Below are 21,391 nucleotides of genomic sequence, written 5' to 3'. Positions count from 1 at the left end.
TTCCATTCTGCAATATGAATATTGTTAATCTATTTCCCAACAGAAGTCAAAAGATGCCCGGTGCATAGAAAAATACAAATCACTGTAGTCAATATATTATGGGACTGATATTTGGGACTTACACAGTGAGGATGAAGTCCTGAAATGCCATGCCCACAAAAGCACATTAAAAAGTGGATAAACAGATTTTATCAGACAATCTCTAAAAATTAAAAGACGAGGGCTTTAAATGTGGGGGATGTTCTTGCTGTGTGCTTTGCATAGCGCCTTTCTGCTCACCTCCTTCTGGCTTGACGGGTCCATCAGACACCACCTTCCTGAGGGCTAGCTGGCTTTGGTCTTGGTTGCCATTGGCTGGTGGAGGCAGATTATCAGACTGAGTTCTTTGAATGGGGAGGACGCCTGCTATGCTGTGTCTGTGCTCCTTCCTGGCATGATTAGACTGACCGCTTTTATATGCTGCTGTGGCGGTGTGGGTGAAATGGAAACCCAGAGCATGTATCCTCAGATGGAACCAGCTTCAACGTTACTCATGCAAACAGAAGTGATCTTTCGCTCGATCTCAAGAAGTTGTGTTTTCAAATGCCCGGATGACACCACATGCACTGCACTAGAGGGGGTTAAAACTGGCTGTTTCTCTGAAAATGAAGACTTTGGGACACGGGGATCACATCGATCTCTCTCCGTGATCCAGCTAATGCTGCTCGGAAGTAAAAGGGCAACTCCGTTTGTAAAATCTCTGCGCTCCTTAAGTTTTTACGTATTGGCTGACTACGTTTTTGCTAATTAAATGAGAATACAGCAATTAAGATGGGTGAGTTGTTATTCTTTAATCGGTATCTTGACTGTGTAAGGATTTCCAGTGGTTAGAAAAGAAAATAGCTTATAGATTCTCTGATATCATATACAAAGTGTGATCCAACAGAATGGACCTGACTGCGTTCCTTAATGAGGTTACATTGCCTCATCACAGATGTCTACAGATATATTAATATTATGTACTTTTTGGAAAATATAAGACATGATTTTCTTCACAGATTTTTTTTCTCCCAAAAGACTAGAAAGTTTCCCACATGGAAAGCTACAACATTTCACATGCATAATTCATTAAGTTTCTTAAGCTTGAAATGGCTTTCCCCCCGACTCAGTTCGAGAACTCAACTGTTGGTCGCATTACTCTTCTGCCCAACAATTTTTGAGTGTTTTCAGATGCGAGAATCTCATCTCTAATCTGCTCTAAATGCTTATGTGTGTGCTTTTTTTTGGTGTAATGCCTGGAAAACTGGCAGCCACTTGTGCTTATAATTCCCGGATTTTCAAGGATATTTAAGTGCACACGAAAAGGACACACAACACTGCCTTGCCTGCAAACGTCACAGACACAGCTACCAAATACTGTGAGCCAGGCTGGATGGATGGTAGAGACAGAGGGGAAACAGCCAGTTTTACTGCAATCCACGTAAATAAATAAATGAAAAAAAAATCTAAATAAGAAAGAGCAGATTTATGTCTTGATACTGTTCTTACACAGACAGAGGGACAGAGGACAGAGGGAGCAGGGTCTGCCAAAACATGGAAAGCAAACAGGGAAGGACGGCAGGAGAGAAAGGCAACAGATGAACAGTAAGCGGCCATGCTGAGGAATTTATTTGCGTCTTTTACTTGGTTGCAGACGGAGCTGCTGCACTGCGGCTTCGGCAGCGGCTATAGCAGCCCCTGCATCTTCCAGGTGGCTCTGGGTGACGCTGGTTTTGCTCTGACTGCGCGACGGTCCGTGTGAGCGCAGGTGGCCTTCGGAGGAGGATTTCGAGCTACCGGGACTACTGTGGGATTTCTCAATGGTGGGAACCTGCATGTCTGGTTACAAGAGGGTGAGACGTGAGTTAAGAGTGCTCCAACGTTCCTCCTGTCAAGCTTGGTCTCACACAATTTGAAACTGTCTAAGATTTATGTTAATTCTGTTTCCTTTTGGGCTCATTTATGCAATGGCTCGCTACTCGGTAATGTGATTAAACATTTGGGAAACAGTTTTTGGGAGGAAAGTCAAAAGGATAATCATGTTGAGAAGAGACAAGTCTGAGAAGAGGAAATACATCTAACTAGCCTCATGGAAATGCATATGTTAACTTTCAGTTTCACCAGGCACCTGCTAATTCTAGGAGGGACCAGGCAAGAGACAAGAGGCTCACATGGCCACAGAGGAGTTTCCAGGGAAAATGCAGGGAACTCCCAGATGAAGGGGCGTGAGTCACCCAGACACATTAACAGTGGAGACTGGAGAATCACGTCTCAGGAATGTAGATAGAGATCCCACATTTTCTACGGCGGTCAGAGAGAGAGAAATCTTTATGCTAATGATCTTCCAGAAAGTTAATCAGGGCAGAGTTGATCTGGCTAAGTGGAATCCATAAATGATCTATAAAGCTCATTCATAAGTCATCTGTAGCCCTCATGGTAGTCCGTGGTGTGTCATATCAACTCAGTGGCCTACTGGACTTGGCCTCGTGGTTTTCCATCTCCGAGAACAATTGCACTTGTGACCCATTCCTTCCTAATGTGCAAAGAACCACTTTTCAATGTGATGTACTTTCTGAGAAGAGGAGAGAAGGGAGCAATACTCAGGTCCAGTATAAAAACGTATAGCTCACACTTATAAATAGTTCAGTATGTCCAGGTAAGACACTACACGGTTATCTCATCTAGGCAGTAACTCAGTTTATGGTGAAGATTAATGTTGTATTGTAGAATAACTGGCAATGAACCTCTCAAAGGAAAATCTCATTCAAATGGGAATGCTGTGCGTATTGCCAAACCCAGTGTATAACATTACCATTTCAAAAATAATGATAGTTTAAAAAAATCATAGAATTAGCTCGAGGCCAACATTCAGAAAAGATTTAAGTAAATTTCAACATACCAATTGTTTTGGTGACATGGGGAAAATGTTCTTGATATAAGTAAAAGGCAGGATGCAAAATTATATATGTTCATATATCACATATATAATATCTGAGTAAGAATATACCTTTAAAAATAGGGGTTTAAACAATGAGAAGAAATATGCATAAATGGTAGTCAAGGGACTGTGGAGGATTTTTTTTTAATGAAATACCCCAATATTTTATAAAACCATATTATCATGGATTTTGAGAGCTGGAAATAATCCAACAGCTTGCACAGCCCAACCCCCTCCACTGTACTGGTTAAAAACCAGAGTCAGAGAGGTGAAGATCACAAAGTCATAAACCTAATTATGCACTGATCGGAGACTAAAGCCCACTTTTCCTGATTCCATATCCATTACTGTTTGCAGGATATTGTATTACATACTTTCCAACTGAATCCAACATTTTAAAATATATTAAATATATAAGCATCCATATTCAAGAAGTTACTGAGTGAACAAATAGAAAAAAAGCTTTTTCTACTTGAAATATCTCCTACCCTTGGATGGGTCAGGGAAGATACCATGGCTTCTGCTTTTGATGACAGATGGCTTTGGAGACTGTTGGCTGCTCTGACTGGAATGAGACTTGCCATGATCAATGCTTTCAGTCTGTTCTTTGAGAGAATACCATCTAGGAGTGTTATCAAGATGAGATGTGCTAGATAAATCAATCAATACCTGGAAAAAATGCAATAAGTCAATGAAATTGATATAATTCATTCATTACTTTTTTCTATGATCTGCAATTTACTCAAGGATATAAGCCAAAAGACATAGTATGACTTTGAGGATAACAAGGCTGTCTTCCTCATTTTTCTTTACCCATGATATTGGGAACAATGTCTTGTGCATATTAGATGCTTAAGAAACATTTGATTGGGGCACCTGGGTGGCGCAGTCAGTTGGGCATCAGACTCTTGGTTTTGGCTCAGGTCATGATCTCAGGGTTCTGAGACTGAGCCCCACATTGGGCTCTGCTCTGCTCCCCCATTGCCCCTCCCCACCGTGCGCATGCTCTCTCTCTAAAATAAATAAATAAATAAATAAATAAATAAATAAATAAATAAATAAATAAAATTTTTAAATGAACATTTGATTAAACTGAACTGTATAAAATCTTCAACTATTAAATTATTTGGAGATGATGTGAAAAGGTAGAGTCACAACTCAACCTCTTTATGAATGAAAGCGCTCTTTTTACTAAATGAACATATTTTAGTACTAAACTTGGATATCTTCATCTTTAAAGATTGGTTTTAGTAATGAGAGGGACAAAATAAAAAAGAATGGGTATTTTGCAATTATTAACTTATTCCCTGTATTTTAAAACATGCTTCAATTCATATTTGAAATAGGGATATGACTAACAATTTATGATGTGTCATTGTTTGGCTGGCAGCATTTTTTCTTCGTGGTTCATGAGTGACAGCCCATTTTACAATTGCTGGCATTTTAGATTTGATGAGATATAAAAAAAACGACAACCAACACAATGGATATATGTTCTAGGTTCATGTCAACAATAAATTATAAGGACTACAATAAATCAGTTTTCTGAAATGGGACAGTAAGTCAGATATAATACTGCATCCTTAGAACTGTCCAAAGATGGAGATTAGTCCCAGGGGCTGTACCAGCATGGAGCCTGCAAGTAAAGGTCAAACGGCCCAGTTCTGATGGGAAAGAAAAGTGAGGAATCTTGGAACCAAACAAGGTCGCATGTCATCTAGACTAAACAACTGTTTTCTATTGTTTCTGGGAAGGGACACCATGTTGTCTGGGTGCTACTTTATTTTTGGAGATGATTTATTTTTTAATGTTAATTCATAATTTCTGCTTTAAGCAAAGATTACTAAATAAAATATTTTTTTTGAAATATGATAGATTAAAAAAAACACAGCATTGGATCACTCTGCCAGCTTTCATGGTTAGGTTAGATTCCATGTGAACTTACATACATTTGTTTTTTATTGTTCTCTCTTACTTCTAGTTTTGCCTCATAAAATATTTTGAGAGATTTTTCACGGGATACTTAAAAGAAATAAGAATGCAGGATGTCATATCAAGTCATTGATAGATGCAGTGAGAAAGAGCAGTCAAATCCCTGAAAATGCATTTTAAAAATCGAGCTCATTTTATAATAATTTATCTTAAATTTGTATGCACAGCATTATATATCTCCTATCAAAACAATTAATAATTCATCTGCATATTAATTATAAAGTACATCAAATGGTAGAGTGAAAACCATTTCTCAAATTACTATTCATCCAGTCAAGGAATAAATAAGGAAATACGTCCTACCCACCAAAGGGCTTTAACCAAAATGAACTTAAGAAATATGCTTGCATCAAGCTCTGATTGGTGGTTTATAATGAAAGCAAATAAGGAAAAGGAAATCAGATGCTCACCTCACCAAGAAAATCATTGGAAGAAAATCTATCATAATCCCAGACTGTCACCTCCAGTGTTTTCTTCTTGAGCTACAGTTTAAATCAAAATGTCGTCAACCCCATACCTCATCATACATTTTCATCACACTCTATTATAGATTCATTTATTTTCACTTCCTTGAACTCCTTCCATATGTGTAAAAAGACTTCAAATTTTATCTAAAATATAGGTTTATATTAAATTTTATATAAAATATAAATTCAAGAACCCAGATTACAATTTGTACCTAGCTTCAACTTCATAATCAAATTAGAAATCTTCCAGAGGACAAATCATAAATCTCCTTTAAAATCCTTTAGGCTAGTCATCTGTATGTCTTGGTCCATACAGTTTGGCCCCACAATGCCAGATTCTTAAGAGGCCTTGATTTAGAGAGGAGATGAACTCCTAAAATGTTGTCTGGTGCAGTAACACATTCATATATACTGCATATTTTATTTGTATTATTTGTGAAAGTCAAAATATAGCCAGCTATGATTTTTGCAATATATACATATCAAATCATTATGGTATATACCATAAACAATGCATTACATCAATTATCTCAGTAAAACTGGAAAAATATGAAAGAGATTGACCAATATTTAAAAAAAATATAGCCAGTTGGAAAATATTTTCCCTCAAAATATAATAAATGTGTCCCAGTCTGTTGAAATATTTGAAGTTTGCAATAATTGATGGAAAATGTTCCATTGGTCTTATTTCTTTATTTTTTCGCTGCTTTGTCGAAATGCACACATTTACACTCATGGTAACTTTGAACAGTATTCATTTCCTTTCACATTAATTATTTGTATTTTACTTATTTTTTTTGTTTGTGTGGCAAAATTGATAGCAAAATCTTGCAATAATTTTGTCATCACTATTCTTATATTAGCCTAAATCTGTCACATAGAAAATAATCATTGCATACCTGTTCCATGGAGATACTTTTATAAATTACTGTTTGATTCCACTCAGGATTAAGACTTTTTTGAACATATTTAGTCCTCCTCTTGTACTCAGCACTGAATTAGAAGAAAAAAAAAGAGTTATCTTGATTATTCACCTTAACTGATGCCTTCATAGTCAGCCAGAAGGGCATGCAGACATTTTAAGATGATATTTTGTCTTAAATCATTATGCAATCATCCCATCACCTTCCTGTCTAAAACCTTATTTTAAGTTGAATACAAAATGACAATTTAAAAATATGTTCGATGCTTTTAGTTTTATTTGCCCTAAAGTAGTTTTTAAAGAAAAGCTTTTAGGTGTTCTAACTATACCATAATTTTAGAATATTTCTCTTTCCTGAATGCAGGAGACAAATGCATGAACTATGTGGTAACATCAATATCTTCTTGCCACATAAATAATAATTTGGTATTTCACTTTCCAATGGTTTTACTTCTAATCATGTCTGCAAAGCCAAATGGTCTTTCACATTTTTCCTGTATAAAATTGTAATAATTGTTTTGACTGAGGAAAGGATGAGAAATAGCTGAGATTCCATGAACATTTGTTACCTTGTATTTAAAGTATATTTTGACACTCTTAGTGAAGTAGGATATTTAGTTATAAAACAATTAAATATAAATTCTTGGTTTATGTCAATAGCCCAGATAAATCATTATAAACCAGATCAAAAGAATTCCTCACTCATTTTAACTTGGGGCATTTGAATTTTTCCTTGACTTTTCCATTCCCTCTGAGCAACAGTTAGAAGTTTACATCCCAAAACTATTCTAATTAAGACAAACAACATCTATAGCTGACATCAACCAGCTGATGGGGTTGGAATTACTGTTGTTTATTAGCCAATGTTACCCACACAGACGAGGCCTTCATCTAATCCTCGCTGCTTTTTCCCGAATTTTCTGCCTAGCCTTATAGCTTAGGTCCTAGATAATACCTCAGCTCCAGTGGGCAACAGAGTCCTGAAAACCAACCTACTTATCTGGAATCCTTTTCACGTGCTTTGATTTTAAAAGTTGTCTTTTCTAAAGGGACCGGATCCTGACCCTGATTTGTTGTTCTATTCCTAGCTATGGGCGGACTAACTCTTGCCTAGTTCCTGGTCTCAAGCACTGCCACATCCCGGAATGCCTCCTGTGCTTTCCCGAGCACTAATTCACCCAGTCTGTTCTAGACAGAACTACTGAGAATCAAGCTCTAGTTCACCACTCCCTTTAAGAATGTCTTTCTTCTCTCTTTAGCTTTATTTTCTTTCTTATCAGCTATTTGCAAGGGCAGTAATTCCCAGCATTGACTGCATATTGGGATTACCTGGGAATCCTGAGTTCTAAGGCTGTGAAATAGGTCAACCAGCACTGCACCCATATTTCCCTGCCCTGCACTTCCAAGGAGATCCTGACTTCATAGGTTCGGGTTGAGGCTTGAGTATCAGAATTTTTAAAAAATCTCTTGGGTAAATCTAATGCGCAGATTGAGAACTTTTCAACTTATGTTTCCCAAGACCTCATGTGTCAGCCATTGTGAACTGAATCCTATTTAAGAAATAAAGCATCACTCTTCTCACTTCTAACAAACTCATTTGTGTAAAAATAAAAGCAGGGTTTGACCATTTTTTTCTATTCAAGATAAACTGCAAACAATTTGGGGGGAATGTCTAATGATTTAAAGAAACAGGAGTTATCATACACTGTAGACAGTATAAATTTGTACATAGTTTTTAGATGAAACTAGTGAAGTTTATGTACCCAAATACCCAGAAAATTCTCCTTTGACTTTTCCCACTTCCACCTTAGAAAAATTCTCCCACCTGTGCACAAGGAATGTGTTCAAGAACATTCACCATAACATAGTTTCTAATAGCATATTAATAAGATAATATATAAATACATTATGATATATTTGTTCAACGAAATAGTAAACAGCAGTTGAAATGAAGAAATATATACCTCCATATATTAAAATGGATAAATCTTGAAAAAAAAAGTTGAGCAAAAAATGTGCAGAAGGATAGCTATAGTAAGTTATTTTGATTTAAAATTAAAATAATGTGAAATAATATAGTAAACTGTTTATGAATACATGTATATAAAATAAACATATATAAATATCATAAGACAGTTTGGGAATTATAGATAATACATTCTATTTAATGGTTATCTCAAGTGGACAGGGGAATGGTTTCAGAGGGCTTCAGGGGTACCTATAAAATATTTTTTAATAAAAAAAATCTGAAAAGCCTACATAGCAAAATATTAAAATTTGATAGAACTAAATGGCAAGAACACAGGTATTTGTTATTTTCTATAATTTTCACTGATTTTGAAATATTTTATAATACAAATTCAAAATAACTTTGGTAAACTATTTTCCTTTATATCTTATTCTTGATTTTTTTTTTTTTATGATGACATAGGAAGAATGGATGTGACCACTTTCAAGATAATAGCAAGCCTTGGTTACTACTTCAGAATCCATGGCTATTTCTCTAGGCAGGTATACTTAGAAGAAAAACACATGGCAGTAGAAGTTTAAAGGCTTCTAATTGTTTTGGACTTTGTTACTAAGGTAATGAGACCGTGGGGAAACATAAGGATGAGATTCATAATACCGTGGAATAGTAGTAAATTATTTTTTCCAATGCTGAAAAATTAAATGCATAACTTTTTAAAAAGACGGGAATTAATGTCAAATGCAATTCAACTACTTTCACTAAAATCCTAGCTATGTCAATATATATGAAAATAGTCTGTATTATTTAAATGTCTTCCAAAGAATTTATTATTCATCATCTTTTCTGAATCTATGAATAACTGTTATTATAATTTTTCACCTGCATATTTTATTCATATTTTCCACTTATACATTTAGCAAAAGTTCTTAATTCATGTATGAAAAGCAATTATAAAGTAAGCACATTAAAATTAAAACAGCAAACATTCATTAAAAGCTTAGTTTTTCCCAGGCAGAGTTCTAAATGCTTCTTAAGTGTTAACTGACTTAATCTCATGGCAATTCTATAAGACAGGATGGAAAAAAATGAAACAGCGAATTAATGCATGTTGCAAAGGCTGCATAGTTATTAACTGGTAGAACCATGATTCAAACATAGGGAAACTGATTGGTTACTCTTAAATGTATGCTGTATGAACTCAATGATTAGACTCAACAAAATGTGACTAATCCAACAATTTCTTAATTTCAGGCTTTATTAGCTGAAGTACATAGTTTGTCTTCTTCACCATACAATCTAAATTTCTTCACTTCAGTTTAAACATATAATTTCCTAAATTTCAATTTAAATATATAATTTCCTAAATATATAATTTTCCTATGTAATACAAATTATATACAATATGTGTATATATATATATATGTGTGTGTGTGTATATATTATATATATATATATATACACACACATATCATAAAAAATTAGGTCAGTTTTAGAGTTGTTTAGGCAAATTCTGAATAGTATATCCTAAAAGAGTGTTGTGGAATGAAGGACAATTACTATAAATATTTATTCTTGCCCAGGTACACTCAGAAATAACCACAATTGGGGGAAATTTTATGTTATTAGTGAGTTTGATTCTTCAATTCTCTCCAGACTCAAGGTGTCCATTGCCTTTAGGATTAATGTAGGAACACACAACTTGCCTTCACTATTCTGGTGGAGCTGTGTAAACGATAATGCAATCCTTTGCAGTTTTTTTTGGACTTGAATTTTACGACACAGAGAGGGTCGCACAAAGCCATTCCTTCGATAACACTTGCTTTGTAACTACCACGAACTGACCGTCTTGAAAATGATCCCAATGGGCTGTGCTGCCACTTTACACAATTGAAAACTGTCTGCACTTCTCAAGCCACATCAAAATCTGGATTGACAAGTTGAAGATGACCAGGTAAGCAGTGGGATTTTTAAATGTGAGCATAAATTAGGAGCTCATTTTCCTTTCCCTTCTTTGTCTGGAAAACACACTATATTCCCTCATGGGAAGAATGCAATAATGACATTATATTAGGACAATTAGGCTGTATCTACTAATCAGAGAAATTTTTTAATAAGGGAAAATAAAAAGTCAATTAATCAAGATGGGGCATGGTGCTAATAAAAAAAAAATTGACCTTCACGTCCTTGAAGTTTTGACTAACTTCTTTTCTCTTTCATTTTTTTTAATGATTGACCAGTTACTTTCTCATGAGTAGATACGCTTTTAAAACACAGAAAAAGATACTTGAAATTCAATTATTCTCCCCTACACTAGCAGAAAAAGAGTTCTCTGAGTTTCTCTTTTTAATTTCAAAAAAAAAAGAAAGAAAGATGAATGGAATGTGACGGCTTCTTCGTATTTTGCTTTCACAGAATTATCTAAAATATTGAAGGTTTTCATTTCTTTTGTTTTATTTGGTTTTCCTTTATTGGAAATTATACACACACGCACACAATTTATTTTTAATTACTCCTCTAAGGATTTTCCTTTAATTTGGAAAGTAGCTCAGATCATTTTATAAGCCCTATTGTTCTGCGCAGTAGTGTGTTCTTGGCACATCACTGAAGTCAGAGCCTATAGCCATTTATGAGTTCTACCCTCGGCACCTCACGCAGTGTCTAGAACAGTCTGTGCTAAAGAAATATTGATTGGATGGATCCTTAAAACATGCCTCTATTTTTTCCCCCTGTTAAAATCTATTGAAATGAAAAAAGCTTTGGCCTTTGAATTGTAAATACACGCAACACCGGTACCTGCTTTATAGAGGTCCTGCTATGCTAACAAGGAGGTTTAGAGAAAGTCCAGGCTGGAACTGAACTTCCAGGTATCACGATAACGAAAAGCAGCTTCAATCATAGCGAAATCATATTCATGGGGAAAAGCCTGCACTTTGTCAAACAGTGTAACGAGAGAAAACCAGAATGAGATCCTTCAGATATGCTCATTTCCATTTCTTAGTTAGCCAGGGACAAGTACTGGGTTCATGCACTCTTGCTTCCCTCATCTTGGGGCTGACAATTGGGCTTTCAGAGCTTCTGAGTATATTGATCAGAGGGTGGGAAGAGGAAATGAGAGGAGATGAGAAAATTGGACCAGTGAAATTCTTATCAATTAACAGGACTTTCTTTTTTTTTTTAGTGTTAAGAATGACAAATGTATTACATTTTATTATTAAAGAAAACAAAGTTGTTTGGTTTCCTATTTGGTGTTGATAATAATTTTGTATAATTCTATAGCCCAAGCATTCTGCATCTCTTTTTTGTAGGTATAACTGACCACTGGCGACTTGATGTAGCCAATCATAAAATAAGAATATTCCAACAACTTTCTTGATTGCAGGCTCCATAAGCTGAAGTGTCTAGGCTGTCTTCCCTATAGTCTACCCTGCAATCTAAAGTTCTTCCCCTCAATTTAAATATATATATATTTCCTGTATATAAATTATATATATTTGTATATATGCATATATCACAACAATTTAAGGCCAGTTTTCGAGTTGCTTAGGAAAATCCTAAATGGTATATCCTAAGAGAGTGTAATTGTACATAATACTGACACTAATATCAGGTGCCATTTATTGAAAGCTTATTATGTGCCAGACATTATGCTTATCACTTTTGGGGTATTACCCTGTGTGTTTTACAAAAAACCTGGGAGGGGTGTTAGTATTATTCTTATTTAGTAGAAGAGGAAATCGTTTTAGATAAACCTCACAACTTCTAAGAAGCAGGGCTGAAATTCAAACCCAAGTTCCTTACGATTTTATTCACTGGCCTCCTCAGCCAAAATTACAATGTTAGTACCTTGTCATTATTATTCTTTCTTGCAATGACAGTTCTCAAAGAGATGATGGAACTGACTTCTAGATGAAACATAGGATGAGAAAGTGACTTCTAGATCTTCGAAATTGTAACTAGCACATCCCAGACTGTTTCAACCATTGTTTCCATTTACAAAACATGCTCTCTCCTAAATTAAATACTGACAAGTATTGTCATTCTGACAATTTCCCCCCAGTTTCTCTAGATAAAGGAGAGGGAGGTTCTGAATAAAGTGACTGATAATTCTGCTCTAGAATGACACTATCTAAACTGAACTAATTTTGCATATCGGTGTGAGACGGATCTGGATGAGAGATTTGGAGGCTGTCCTGAGATGAGTGAACTAGTCAAAACAAGCGACCTGTCACAGTATTGAATTTACCATGATTATGTGTGCAAGGAAACAGTTTCTGGCCACTAGAAAGGGTGTGGTGACTAATCCTATTCTTTAAAATATTTAAATATATATGCCTTTCAAAATCAGAAACAACCTCTTTTGAGCAACAGCTCTTCAGGATTAGTAAAGATGTCAAATGTTAATGTTGCAAACAAAACCAAATCCTGTACCATTAATATTCTGGGTGGGATTAAAATTCTCATCACCCCATTGCTACAGACGGTACAAGATTCACCTCCTCAACCAAATAACATGTTTAATATATAATGTAATGAGAAAAGAATGCTCTTAGATATGTTATCTAAAAGATACCCTTAGCTGACCATGTGATGACGTACCACGTTATGAGCTCTATAAAAAAAACAGTTTCCTACTATTGGCAAAGAAAGGAGGATGCTCTTATGTTGTTTCCAATGTGCTAGAGCAGGCAGATTATGGTATCCTATTGCATGGCAGTGCCTTCGTGGTGCAGAAAGCAGAGCAGCATGGAAAAGTTTCAATATCAGGTCTAAGTAAGGGAAAAAGACTAGAGAACTACTTTCTACTTTTCAATGTTCTATGGCACACATCTGCTAAACCTGTTCAGTAATGTTGTAATCAGAGCAATTTGCTGGTAGCCTAATTCAATAGGTACCAACATGTAAAAAGATGCAAATTACAACCCAAGTCAAACTGCAGGTGAATGTACACAAATAGGCAAAAAATAAAACTAGACATTACAGCATAGCTTGACACTGAAAGAGAACCAACTCTACCTTGCATTCTGGACAACCATGACTTGACTGCATTGATTCCGAGAGCGAGAGTGAAGGATACAACAGGCAAGTTGGAAAGACAGGAAGAAAAAAGTTAGGAACAGAAATAAGGAAGAAAATACGAGAATAATAACTGGAGGAGTTACACCGTAACATATAAATAAACATGAGGCAGAAAAAGAGTCTTAGAACTACAGTGAAAATAACAGCTCTAAGCCAAATAACAGCCAACTGCCTTGGCCACTTTCATCCTTAGGAGCAATTTAAGGAAAGGTTCATGAATAGGGGTAGTTGATTAGCTCCCTTTGAGGCAAATCCCATCTAGCAGGCATGTATTATCTGACAAAATATGTGGGAAACTCACTCTTTATTTCACTATAGTTCCTTCATTCCCTGTTACTCCCCGCAGAATGACTGACATATTCCTGTTATCTGCCTGTCCTTTCAGGTTATTCAAATATGTAATAGCCTAATTGAAACACATCCTGTAATAAATAAAAGATAGGACTCTCATATAGTATAAAAGGTGATATTCTCCAGGATATTATTAGAGAAGACAGAAAGGAAAAGATGCTGCTTTATTTTCATTTATTCATTAGCAAATGCTAATTAGGGATATACCCTTGGCAGTGATTTCTTCTTGTCCCATAATATTGTCATTAAATAACACTGAAGAGCTAATGACCCAATCAAAGGCAGAATGAAGTTATCAGTTTGTTGTTATACTCATATTAAAAAAAGGTAGCCAAATTGCAGTTGCAATGACTAAAGATTTAAATGAACGTAAAATGAAAACTCCCCTTTTCTGTGCTATACTGATGAGCCCTATAAATTAAATTCAATGAATTAAAACTAGAATCACAAAACCAGCCATTCTGAATTTCTAAGTAAAATTATTAGGATAAAATTAAAGGCTGTATAGTTAATTTGATATAACACCTGGAAATTTTCAAATTATTTTATGAGTATTATTTGATTTCCTGACAGACAAAACTATTGGCTCTGCTTCCTTGGCTCTGTCAATATTAACAAGAAAAATTAATCTCAAAGGAAATGGTGATCTGCCGGTGGTGATGTAATTAGTCAACAAACAGCAGATTCAAAGGTAACGTGTAATAATTTGGATCCTGTTCAAACAAACCAACTATACTCACAGAAGTGATTTCAGTGCTTTTAAATTTTCTGAGGTTTGTTTTATGGCCCACGATACAGTTTCTCCTGTTAACTGTCTCGGGTGCATTTGAAAGGAATACTATATTCTACTACTGATGGGAAGACTGTTCTATAAATATCAGTTAGGTCTTCACACCAATAGGAAATTATTACAAGGCATTTGGGGAAATTAAGGAATTATTTAAACATTTTAAAATCACAATGGTTGTAGGGGCGCCTGGGTGGCTCAGTCGTTAAGCGTCTGCCTTCGGCTCAGGGCATGATCCCGGCGTTATGGGATCGAGCCCCACATCAGGCTCCTCCACTATGAGCCTGCTTCTTCCTCTCCCACTCCCCCTGCTTGTGTTCCCTCTCTCGCTGGCTGTCTCTATCTCTGTCGAATACATAAATAAAATCTTAAAAAAAAAATTACAATGGTTGTAGGCGGTATTATGATTGCTTTAAAGGAGTTATCTTTTAGGACTATACAGTAAAATATTTGCAGAAAAAAGTTATGAGTTGAGATCTATTTTTTAATTTGATTTCAATTAGCCAACATATAGTACATCGTTCATTTTTGATCTATTTTAAGATAATCTGTATAGAGGGAGTATATGAAGGTAAATATGAGACATGATTGGCTAGGAAATAACAAAGTTGAAGCCGAATAATGAGTATGTGGTGGGTCATTATACTATTCTTTATACTCACATGGAACAATTCAAAATTTGCAAGTAAAAAGTAATATTCAAATGTCACTCCTCAAGTTAAATGAAAAATGAATAAAAATAAAACCAGAGCCTTCAAATTACCAGCCCCAAATTCTTTTTGTTATATCTCCAATTATTGATTATTTATGGTTCCATCATGCTAATTTGGGTTGTTCAGATAAGGTATAAAGATCTGTTGGGTCCAAATCACTGTTCGAAACCATCCTTGAGTACTGATTTATATGCCAGAACGTAGCAATTTGCATTTATCATGTGAAAATTAAACATCTCCAAAGAGGACTTGCTTTATATGAACAGTTTGTATATCACACGAGATTCAGAGATATTTTTCGTTTATTTACCAAATATTTACCATACTTAAGAAATATTTTTTTATATTCAACACTTCAAATATTACTCTTCTTTTTCTTATTTTATAATTTTTAAAACATTGATTTGAAAATACATATATAAATAAGGAGACATCAATAAGTCACTTAATGAACGTGTAACAAGCTAGATAATGATGTCCTATAAGACAAAACAGTAATTTACAAGCCCTTGAACATTGGTTTTGCAAATGAACGTGGGAAGGTAAAGCTAATTCTCTAAAACTGCCACAAATAATTTCTTAAATGATTTCACAGTCCATCTGATTGGTTATAGTGGTTTCTAGATTCAAAAGACTGACATGTTGTCATCAAGACAGGATTTAGTATGATCAAGGCTCTCCTGGGATGCTTCAGAGCTTCATTACAAATTTTTATTTCAACCGTATCTAATAGTTGGAAATAAATAAATATGACATGTGAATAAAACTGAGGATCAGATATTAAACTCTCTAAAATTGGAGACTAGAAACCCTAACGCTATTTTTTTAAATCCATGCAATGTGATACTTAGAAGACACTGTTTTTTTACTCACCCTCTCCCAGGAAGAAGGTACACTTTAACAAAGGGGTCCGAGTAACCATTGTTGTCTCGAGGGACAAGGTTTCTTGCTTGGAGAATATGGATTATGAGATTTCCAAGATCATAGTTGATTTGAAGCTTAAAAGAACATCAAAATATTCCATGAATATTTTTTGTTGTTGTTTTAAGAAATTTGTAATATATTATTATTCAATAACCCACCAGTACTTTTTCTTTAGTGTCATAAGGAGCCTCAACCTTCATTTCCATTTTACTTGAAACTGAACAGACTAGTGTATGTCTAATTTAATTGAGAGCTCCCAGGCACATGCTAATTACTAGTAAATGTGCTGTTCATTCTTTCCATGGTTAAAGTTCTGGCCTGTCTAAAATTCATTTAGAAGAAAAATCATGCAGTGAATTGCGAGTTACATTTTTAAACAAAATTTATACTCTTAGAAAAATAGTAAATGTTGTTAGTGTTCATGAATACAATTAGTAGGATTTTGAAAATAAATCAGTTGATGAATTTATTAGAAGATGTCTTTTGCATTTTACCAAATAATTAGCAGTGGGTAGAATCATTATTTAAAGATAGAGCTGTTAGTCTGAAATGTAAGACTAATGTGGATTTTATCTCTTTCTATATTATATTATATTATCAATAGTTTTTTTCTGTGCCTGCTTTTCTAATAGACTCAGAGTTTAAGATAATAAGATCCTGTTCTTTAATTTTAGACGCTGAAGAGGGAAGCAGAGGCCCTGCCTCCTAGATGTTTAATGGCTGTTGCACAACTGCCACTGAATAGGAAAAGATTAACAATTCAAATAAATATTTGTGAAGCCTGCATAATTCAAGATAATGGAGTTAACTAATTTTTCTCCTTCAAAATTTAAATATTCTTATGGCATCATTTTGAATAAGCCTTAATTTTGCCTGATGCTGCTTTTGTTTATCAAATAACAGAAAGGAACGGATCTATATTTCAGAAGAAAAAAATCCATAAATAAAAATACTAACCTATTTTTTTATAATCATATGAAACAGGTATGTTGTGTTCATGTTGAGAATGGGATAATGTAGAGAAGCCAAACTTTATTTAAAATCCGATAATTAAAATAATTCCTACTTTTAGCATAATTTTCATCTGGTTATATTTTTCTGGCAGAAAAGGAATCTTCCGTTGCTTTTCTCGACACAGAAAAGCTGTTTGTCTGATCATCAGGAAAGCAATGTGACGTATAAAACAAAGTGCCACGAAGGAAGACAAAAAATGGGAAGTTTCGAACTGCAGTGCTTGTGTACTCTAACGGGACACCCCAAAATGGAATTATTCTGCAATTAATTTCACTGAGATTTAGAACAGCTTCCAAATTGTTAAGGAGAAATTATTCCCCATCTAGTCTTTTCTTTGCCAGCCTTAATGTCCAATTTTATCCAGTGAGGCACCAAAACCATTTCTTATTTAAATGAAAACATGCAGGCTACCCTTCTAAGAAAGTGCTTTTCAGTGTTGATCCTGCAGTGCTTTAGAAAACACTCAGGGTTGCTCAGATGTTACTTCTGGGACAGAATGAAACGTCCCCAGTAACCTTCCACCCTGAGCTCCCCCAGTGCTGGTGGATTCATTAATTTGGGTTTCCACATAGAGTTGCATTTGCAAAAAGGTTTTGCTACAAGAAAATAAATAAATAAATAAGCTAGAAATCGCTGTCATGAGAAAATATTAAAAAAAGAAAACAGTCTAAGAATTAAGAAAGAATATTATCAGAGTAAATTTCTGCTATAGAAGTAAATATTACTGCTCAAAGGAAAATGAAAGAAGAAAAAAACAACACCAAGCCAAAAAGAAACATAGCAAACACTGGTCTGTGGGCAAGACATTGAGAAAAAAAATGAGAGAGAGAGAAAAACAAAAATCTAGGAATCTGCAAATCAGCAAATCTATCATTTTCTTGGCTGCTCGTGAAAACAACAAGAATCTGGTCTGGCTGTCTTGAAAGGGGGAAGGAGCAGTGAGGGTGCACGGTGTGCAGCATGGAAGGTTCTAGGCTCCGGGGCCGCTGGAGCCTCCTCAGTGAGGTGCCTGCAGTTGGCACCTCTTCCGATTCCAGACTCACACTCCACTTCTGCTTTCATCGGCGTGCGCCCAGATCATCACTTCATTGCTTCCTTTGCGTTTGTGCTCCCCCCTCTATATTTCCTGGACGCCACTGCTGTATGAAATCTAACTACATACTCCCTTCCGTTAGTCTCTCCCTTACTCCAAAATCTTTACTGATCCCCCTAGTGTAGTGGCCAACACCCCTTAGCTTGTGTTCAAGGTTCTTTTTCATTTAGTTTCAACTTATCTGTACAGGAACATTTCACGGCAGCAAGGCTGATCCCTGCCATTTATTGCTCTCTGGCAGCGGAAACTTTCCTTAAAGCATTTCTTCTTCCAGGAACATAGTCCCCCTTTCTCAGTGCTTATCCTCAAATTATTTCAAGTCTGCTGTTTTTGTGAAGTTGTTCATGAAAACTTCCTCTAGCCTATGTTGGAGACACAGCTCTAAGACTTACTGTTCTCTTCCCCTTATCTGAAAACTGCTATCTCCAAATATTTATTATTTTATGTTGTGTTACTTATTTCTATGGGACTTTTCTTATCTATCCTGAATTATTTTTTGGTATTATCTAAAGCACAGTTTTTTAAACATTTCTGACTATGACCCATGGTAAGAAATAGTTATGATATAATACACACATAGAAACACACATTTATAGAAGTAAAAAAGAGAGTGATTTGTACTATTTTTCTTCCATTTTCCTGATCAATATCCCCTAAGTTGATTTTGTGAATTACAAACTGGTTGTGACCCCTGGTGTGAAAAACACTACTCCAGAAGAAATGTTCAGCAATGATACAACAATTGTTGGTAGGAGGAAGAAAAGAGGATAACATTGGACTCATGAAACTCTTAAAGAAGAACCTTTACATTTCCAGAAGAATTTGTCATGTTTGAAACACATTCGACAAGTATAAACTGAGATATAAAATGTACTGATACTGCTAAGGCACCAGACACATATCAAATTATAGAATTCCATACATATCATTAGATTTTATAAACTATATATTTGTACTAAAACGCTATTCTACAAAATTGTATTTTTCCTTCACACATCTGTCAATGTAATATATAACACATCTAAAACAGGAAAGGTCCTAAGACTGTTTACAATTTCAACAGACCATGGTGGGGGGAAAAAACAGCCAACGAAGATAGTACAATGATGATGTTTTAAAAACTTTCATACCTGAATTTCCCCCGTAATCGGATGAGAGACCACCTTTGTGGCATCGGTAGGCTGCAATATTAAAAACGTATATTGTGTTAATGGATAAGCCCTTCATAAAATTTATCATTTAAACTTCCTTCTGGAATTAATTTCTATTTGGTCAGAGCACACTGCCTGGAAAATACATTTCATCCATTTGGCTGCTTCAGATTATGGGGTCTACCTCTCCTTCTCAATATGTATTTAATTTTACAGATACATAAATCTATTTTTTCATTTTCCTCAGCCTGTTTTGAAGCTATAATTTTATACCTGTAGGACTGCAGATTTCAGTTACTTAATGAAATGATTACTTTGGTTTAAAGTACTCAATTTAACTATTTACAGGTTTCAAGGATCTATAGAGAAATGAAAAAAGATACTATTTTTAGACAAAGACTGCCTAGGAGCACAGAGGTTAGAGAAGTCCATCCTTGTGCTCCTTCCACGGCTGCTCAACCCCTCCGTGCTCCGTTCTAGAGTGAAGTACCCAGGCAATCACGTCTTAATAGTTCACATTCCTTAATTAAAGTTCTAGCCTATTCTATGTAAGTTCTCACTTCCTTAATAAGTTCCTTATGTCAGTAAAGCCTTAAGAAAAGATAGGAATGTGACCTGGTAAACTGGTTGATAATGCTGAAAAAAATGATTGCTGACAGCCGACTTGTTACATTTCAATGCAGTATTTGTGCATATGGAGATGATGTTCCTGACTCCAGATCTATAATACAGTTTCAAGTAATGGGGCATCCATATTGGGAAATATTTACTAAAATGGAGGCCACCCTGCTATCCCCCAAAATAAGGCCCTGTCTGTCTACATGTGCATAATATTGGCCTTGTTTTAATAATTAACCAGAAAAGGAAAGATCCCTAATATTTAGGTGGATATACTTGTTGTTGCCTTTTCCTTTATATTTTTATTCTAGAAATGAAGGCAATCCAAAGAAGACAGCTCATTCCAGGTCTTATTTTATGAAATAACTATGGAATAAAAATAATATAATCTTTGGTAAAATTATAGAGTGGAGATTAAATTTTCCAAGCCATATATCCTTTATTTATTCGGGTCATTTTAAAGAATGCCCATTTGTTAATACTGAAACCATGCTCTGGCTGCAAAGGGTAAGCTGCTAGTTAATAAGTATATTTACTAAATAATTATTTTACTGTTTAAATTTAAATAAAAGCAAACTGAATTGAGAAAAGGAAGGACTATAGAAGTTTCTGAAACTATTTGTATCTTGATTAAAGATAGGGGATTTCCTAAAACCAGTTATCTTTGCATTCCAATGAGGAAAACGAGAATAATGCACATAAAAAGTAAAAAATAAGACCAAAAAATCCTCACAAAACACAAAGCTAAATGATTTTTGGTAACTTGTTTTGATCTCTTTTTGACAGTTGCAGCTCATCTGACATATAAGCATGTCAATCATAACTAGATTTAGTGCAGAGAATAAACTTACGGACCATTTTTTAATTGTTCTGGGGTGTGGCAGTAAACTCAAAAGTGTGGAGAGGGATATTTTAAATTATGGAAGGAAAAAGATCAATATCTGTTGGACACTGAGCAAACGATGAGCTCTGGGTAGTTATCTTTCAAGATTAGAGCCAACTACTTTCCTTTCAATGATGTCCTATCTTTGTGAGGTTGGTTTTTCATTATTGTGGTGATAAAAACTGTACTTCAAGAAAATCAGTGAGCTGAGTGTAAAAGAGTTCATGGTTAGAGTAGTTGTGCAATGTCCATCAGCTGCACATATCACAATGAAATTTAATCTAATTATTAACAATGAAACAAATACATTATTTTTTATTTCAATTTAATTAGCCAACTTATAGCTCATTTTATATGTATCATTTTCCCCCATAGTTCCTCAGATATTAGGATATAAATACTAATTATTTAATAAATAAAACTGTCTTAGGTATATCTTTGGCCATAAGAGAGCCATGAAAAAAAAATTACTGAG

At 35.0% G+C, this 21,391-nt stretch overlaps 1 protein-coding gene across 1 annotated transcript in view; it reads right to left on the bottom strand.

Annotated features, from left to right (window-relative positions):
* Positions 1-21,391, bottom strand: part of PCLO (piccolo presynaptic cytomatrix protein) — a 367,203-nt gene that overhangs the window by 53,063 nt on the left and 292,749 nt on the right. Inside the window, 6 exon segments of the mRNA XM_040644314.1 lie at positions 1,663-1,857; positions 3,445-3,625; positions 5,359-5,430; positions 6,315-6,408; positions 16,107-16,231; positions 19,395-19,445. Of these exon segments, the coding sequence (XP_040500248.1) occupies positions 1,663-1,857; positions 3,445-3,625; positions 5,359-5,430; positions 6,315-6,408; positions 16,107-16,231; positions 19,395-19,445 (718 nt within the window).

The sequence above is a fragment of the Ursus maritimus genome, unplaced genomic scaffold, assembly GCF_017311325.1.
Source record: "Ursus maritimus isolate PB19 unplaced genomic scaffold, ASM1731132v1 scaffold_3, whole genome shotgun sequence".
NCBI classification, from domain to species: Eukaryota; Metazoa; Chordata; class Mammalia; order Carnivora; family Ursidae; genus Ursus; species Ursus maritimus.
Note: the sequence above shows the minus strand (reverse complement) of the source record. Positions and strands in the feature narration are given on the sequence as shown.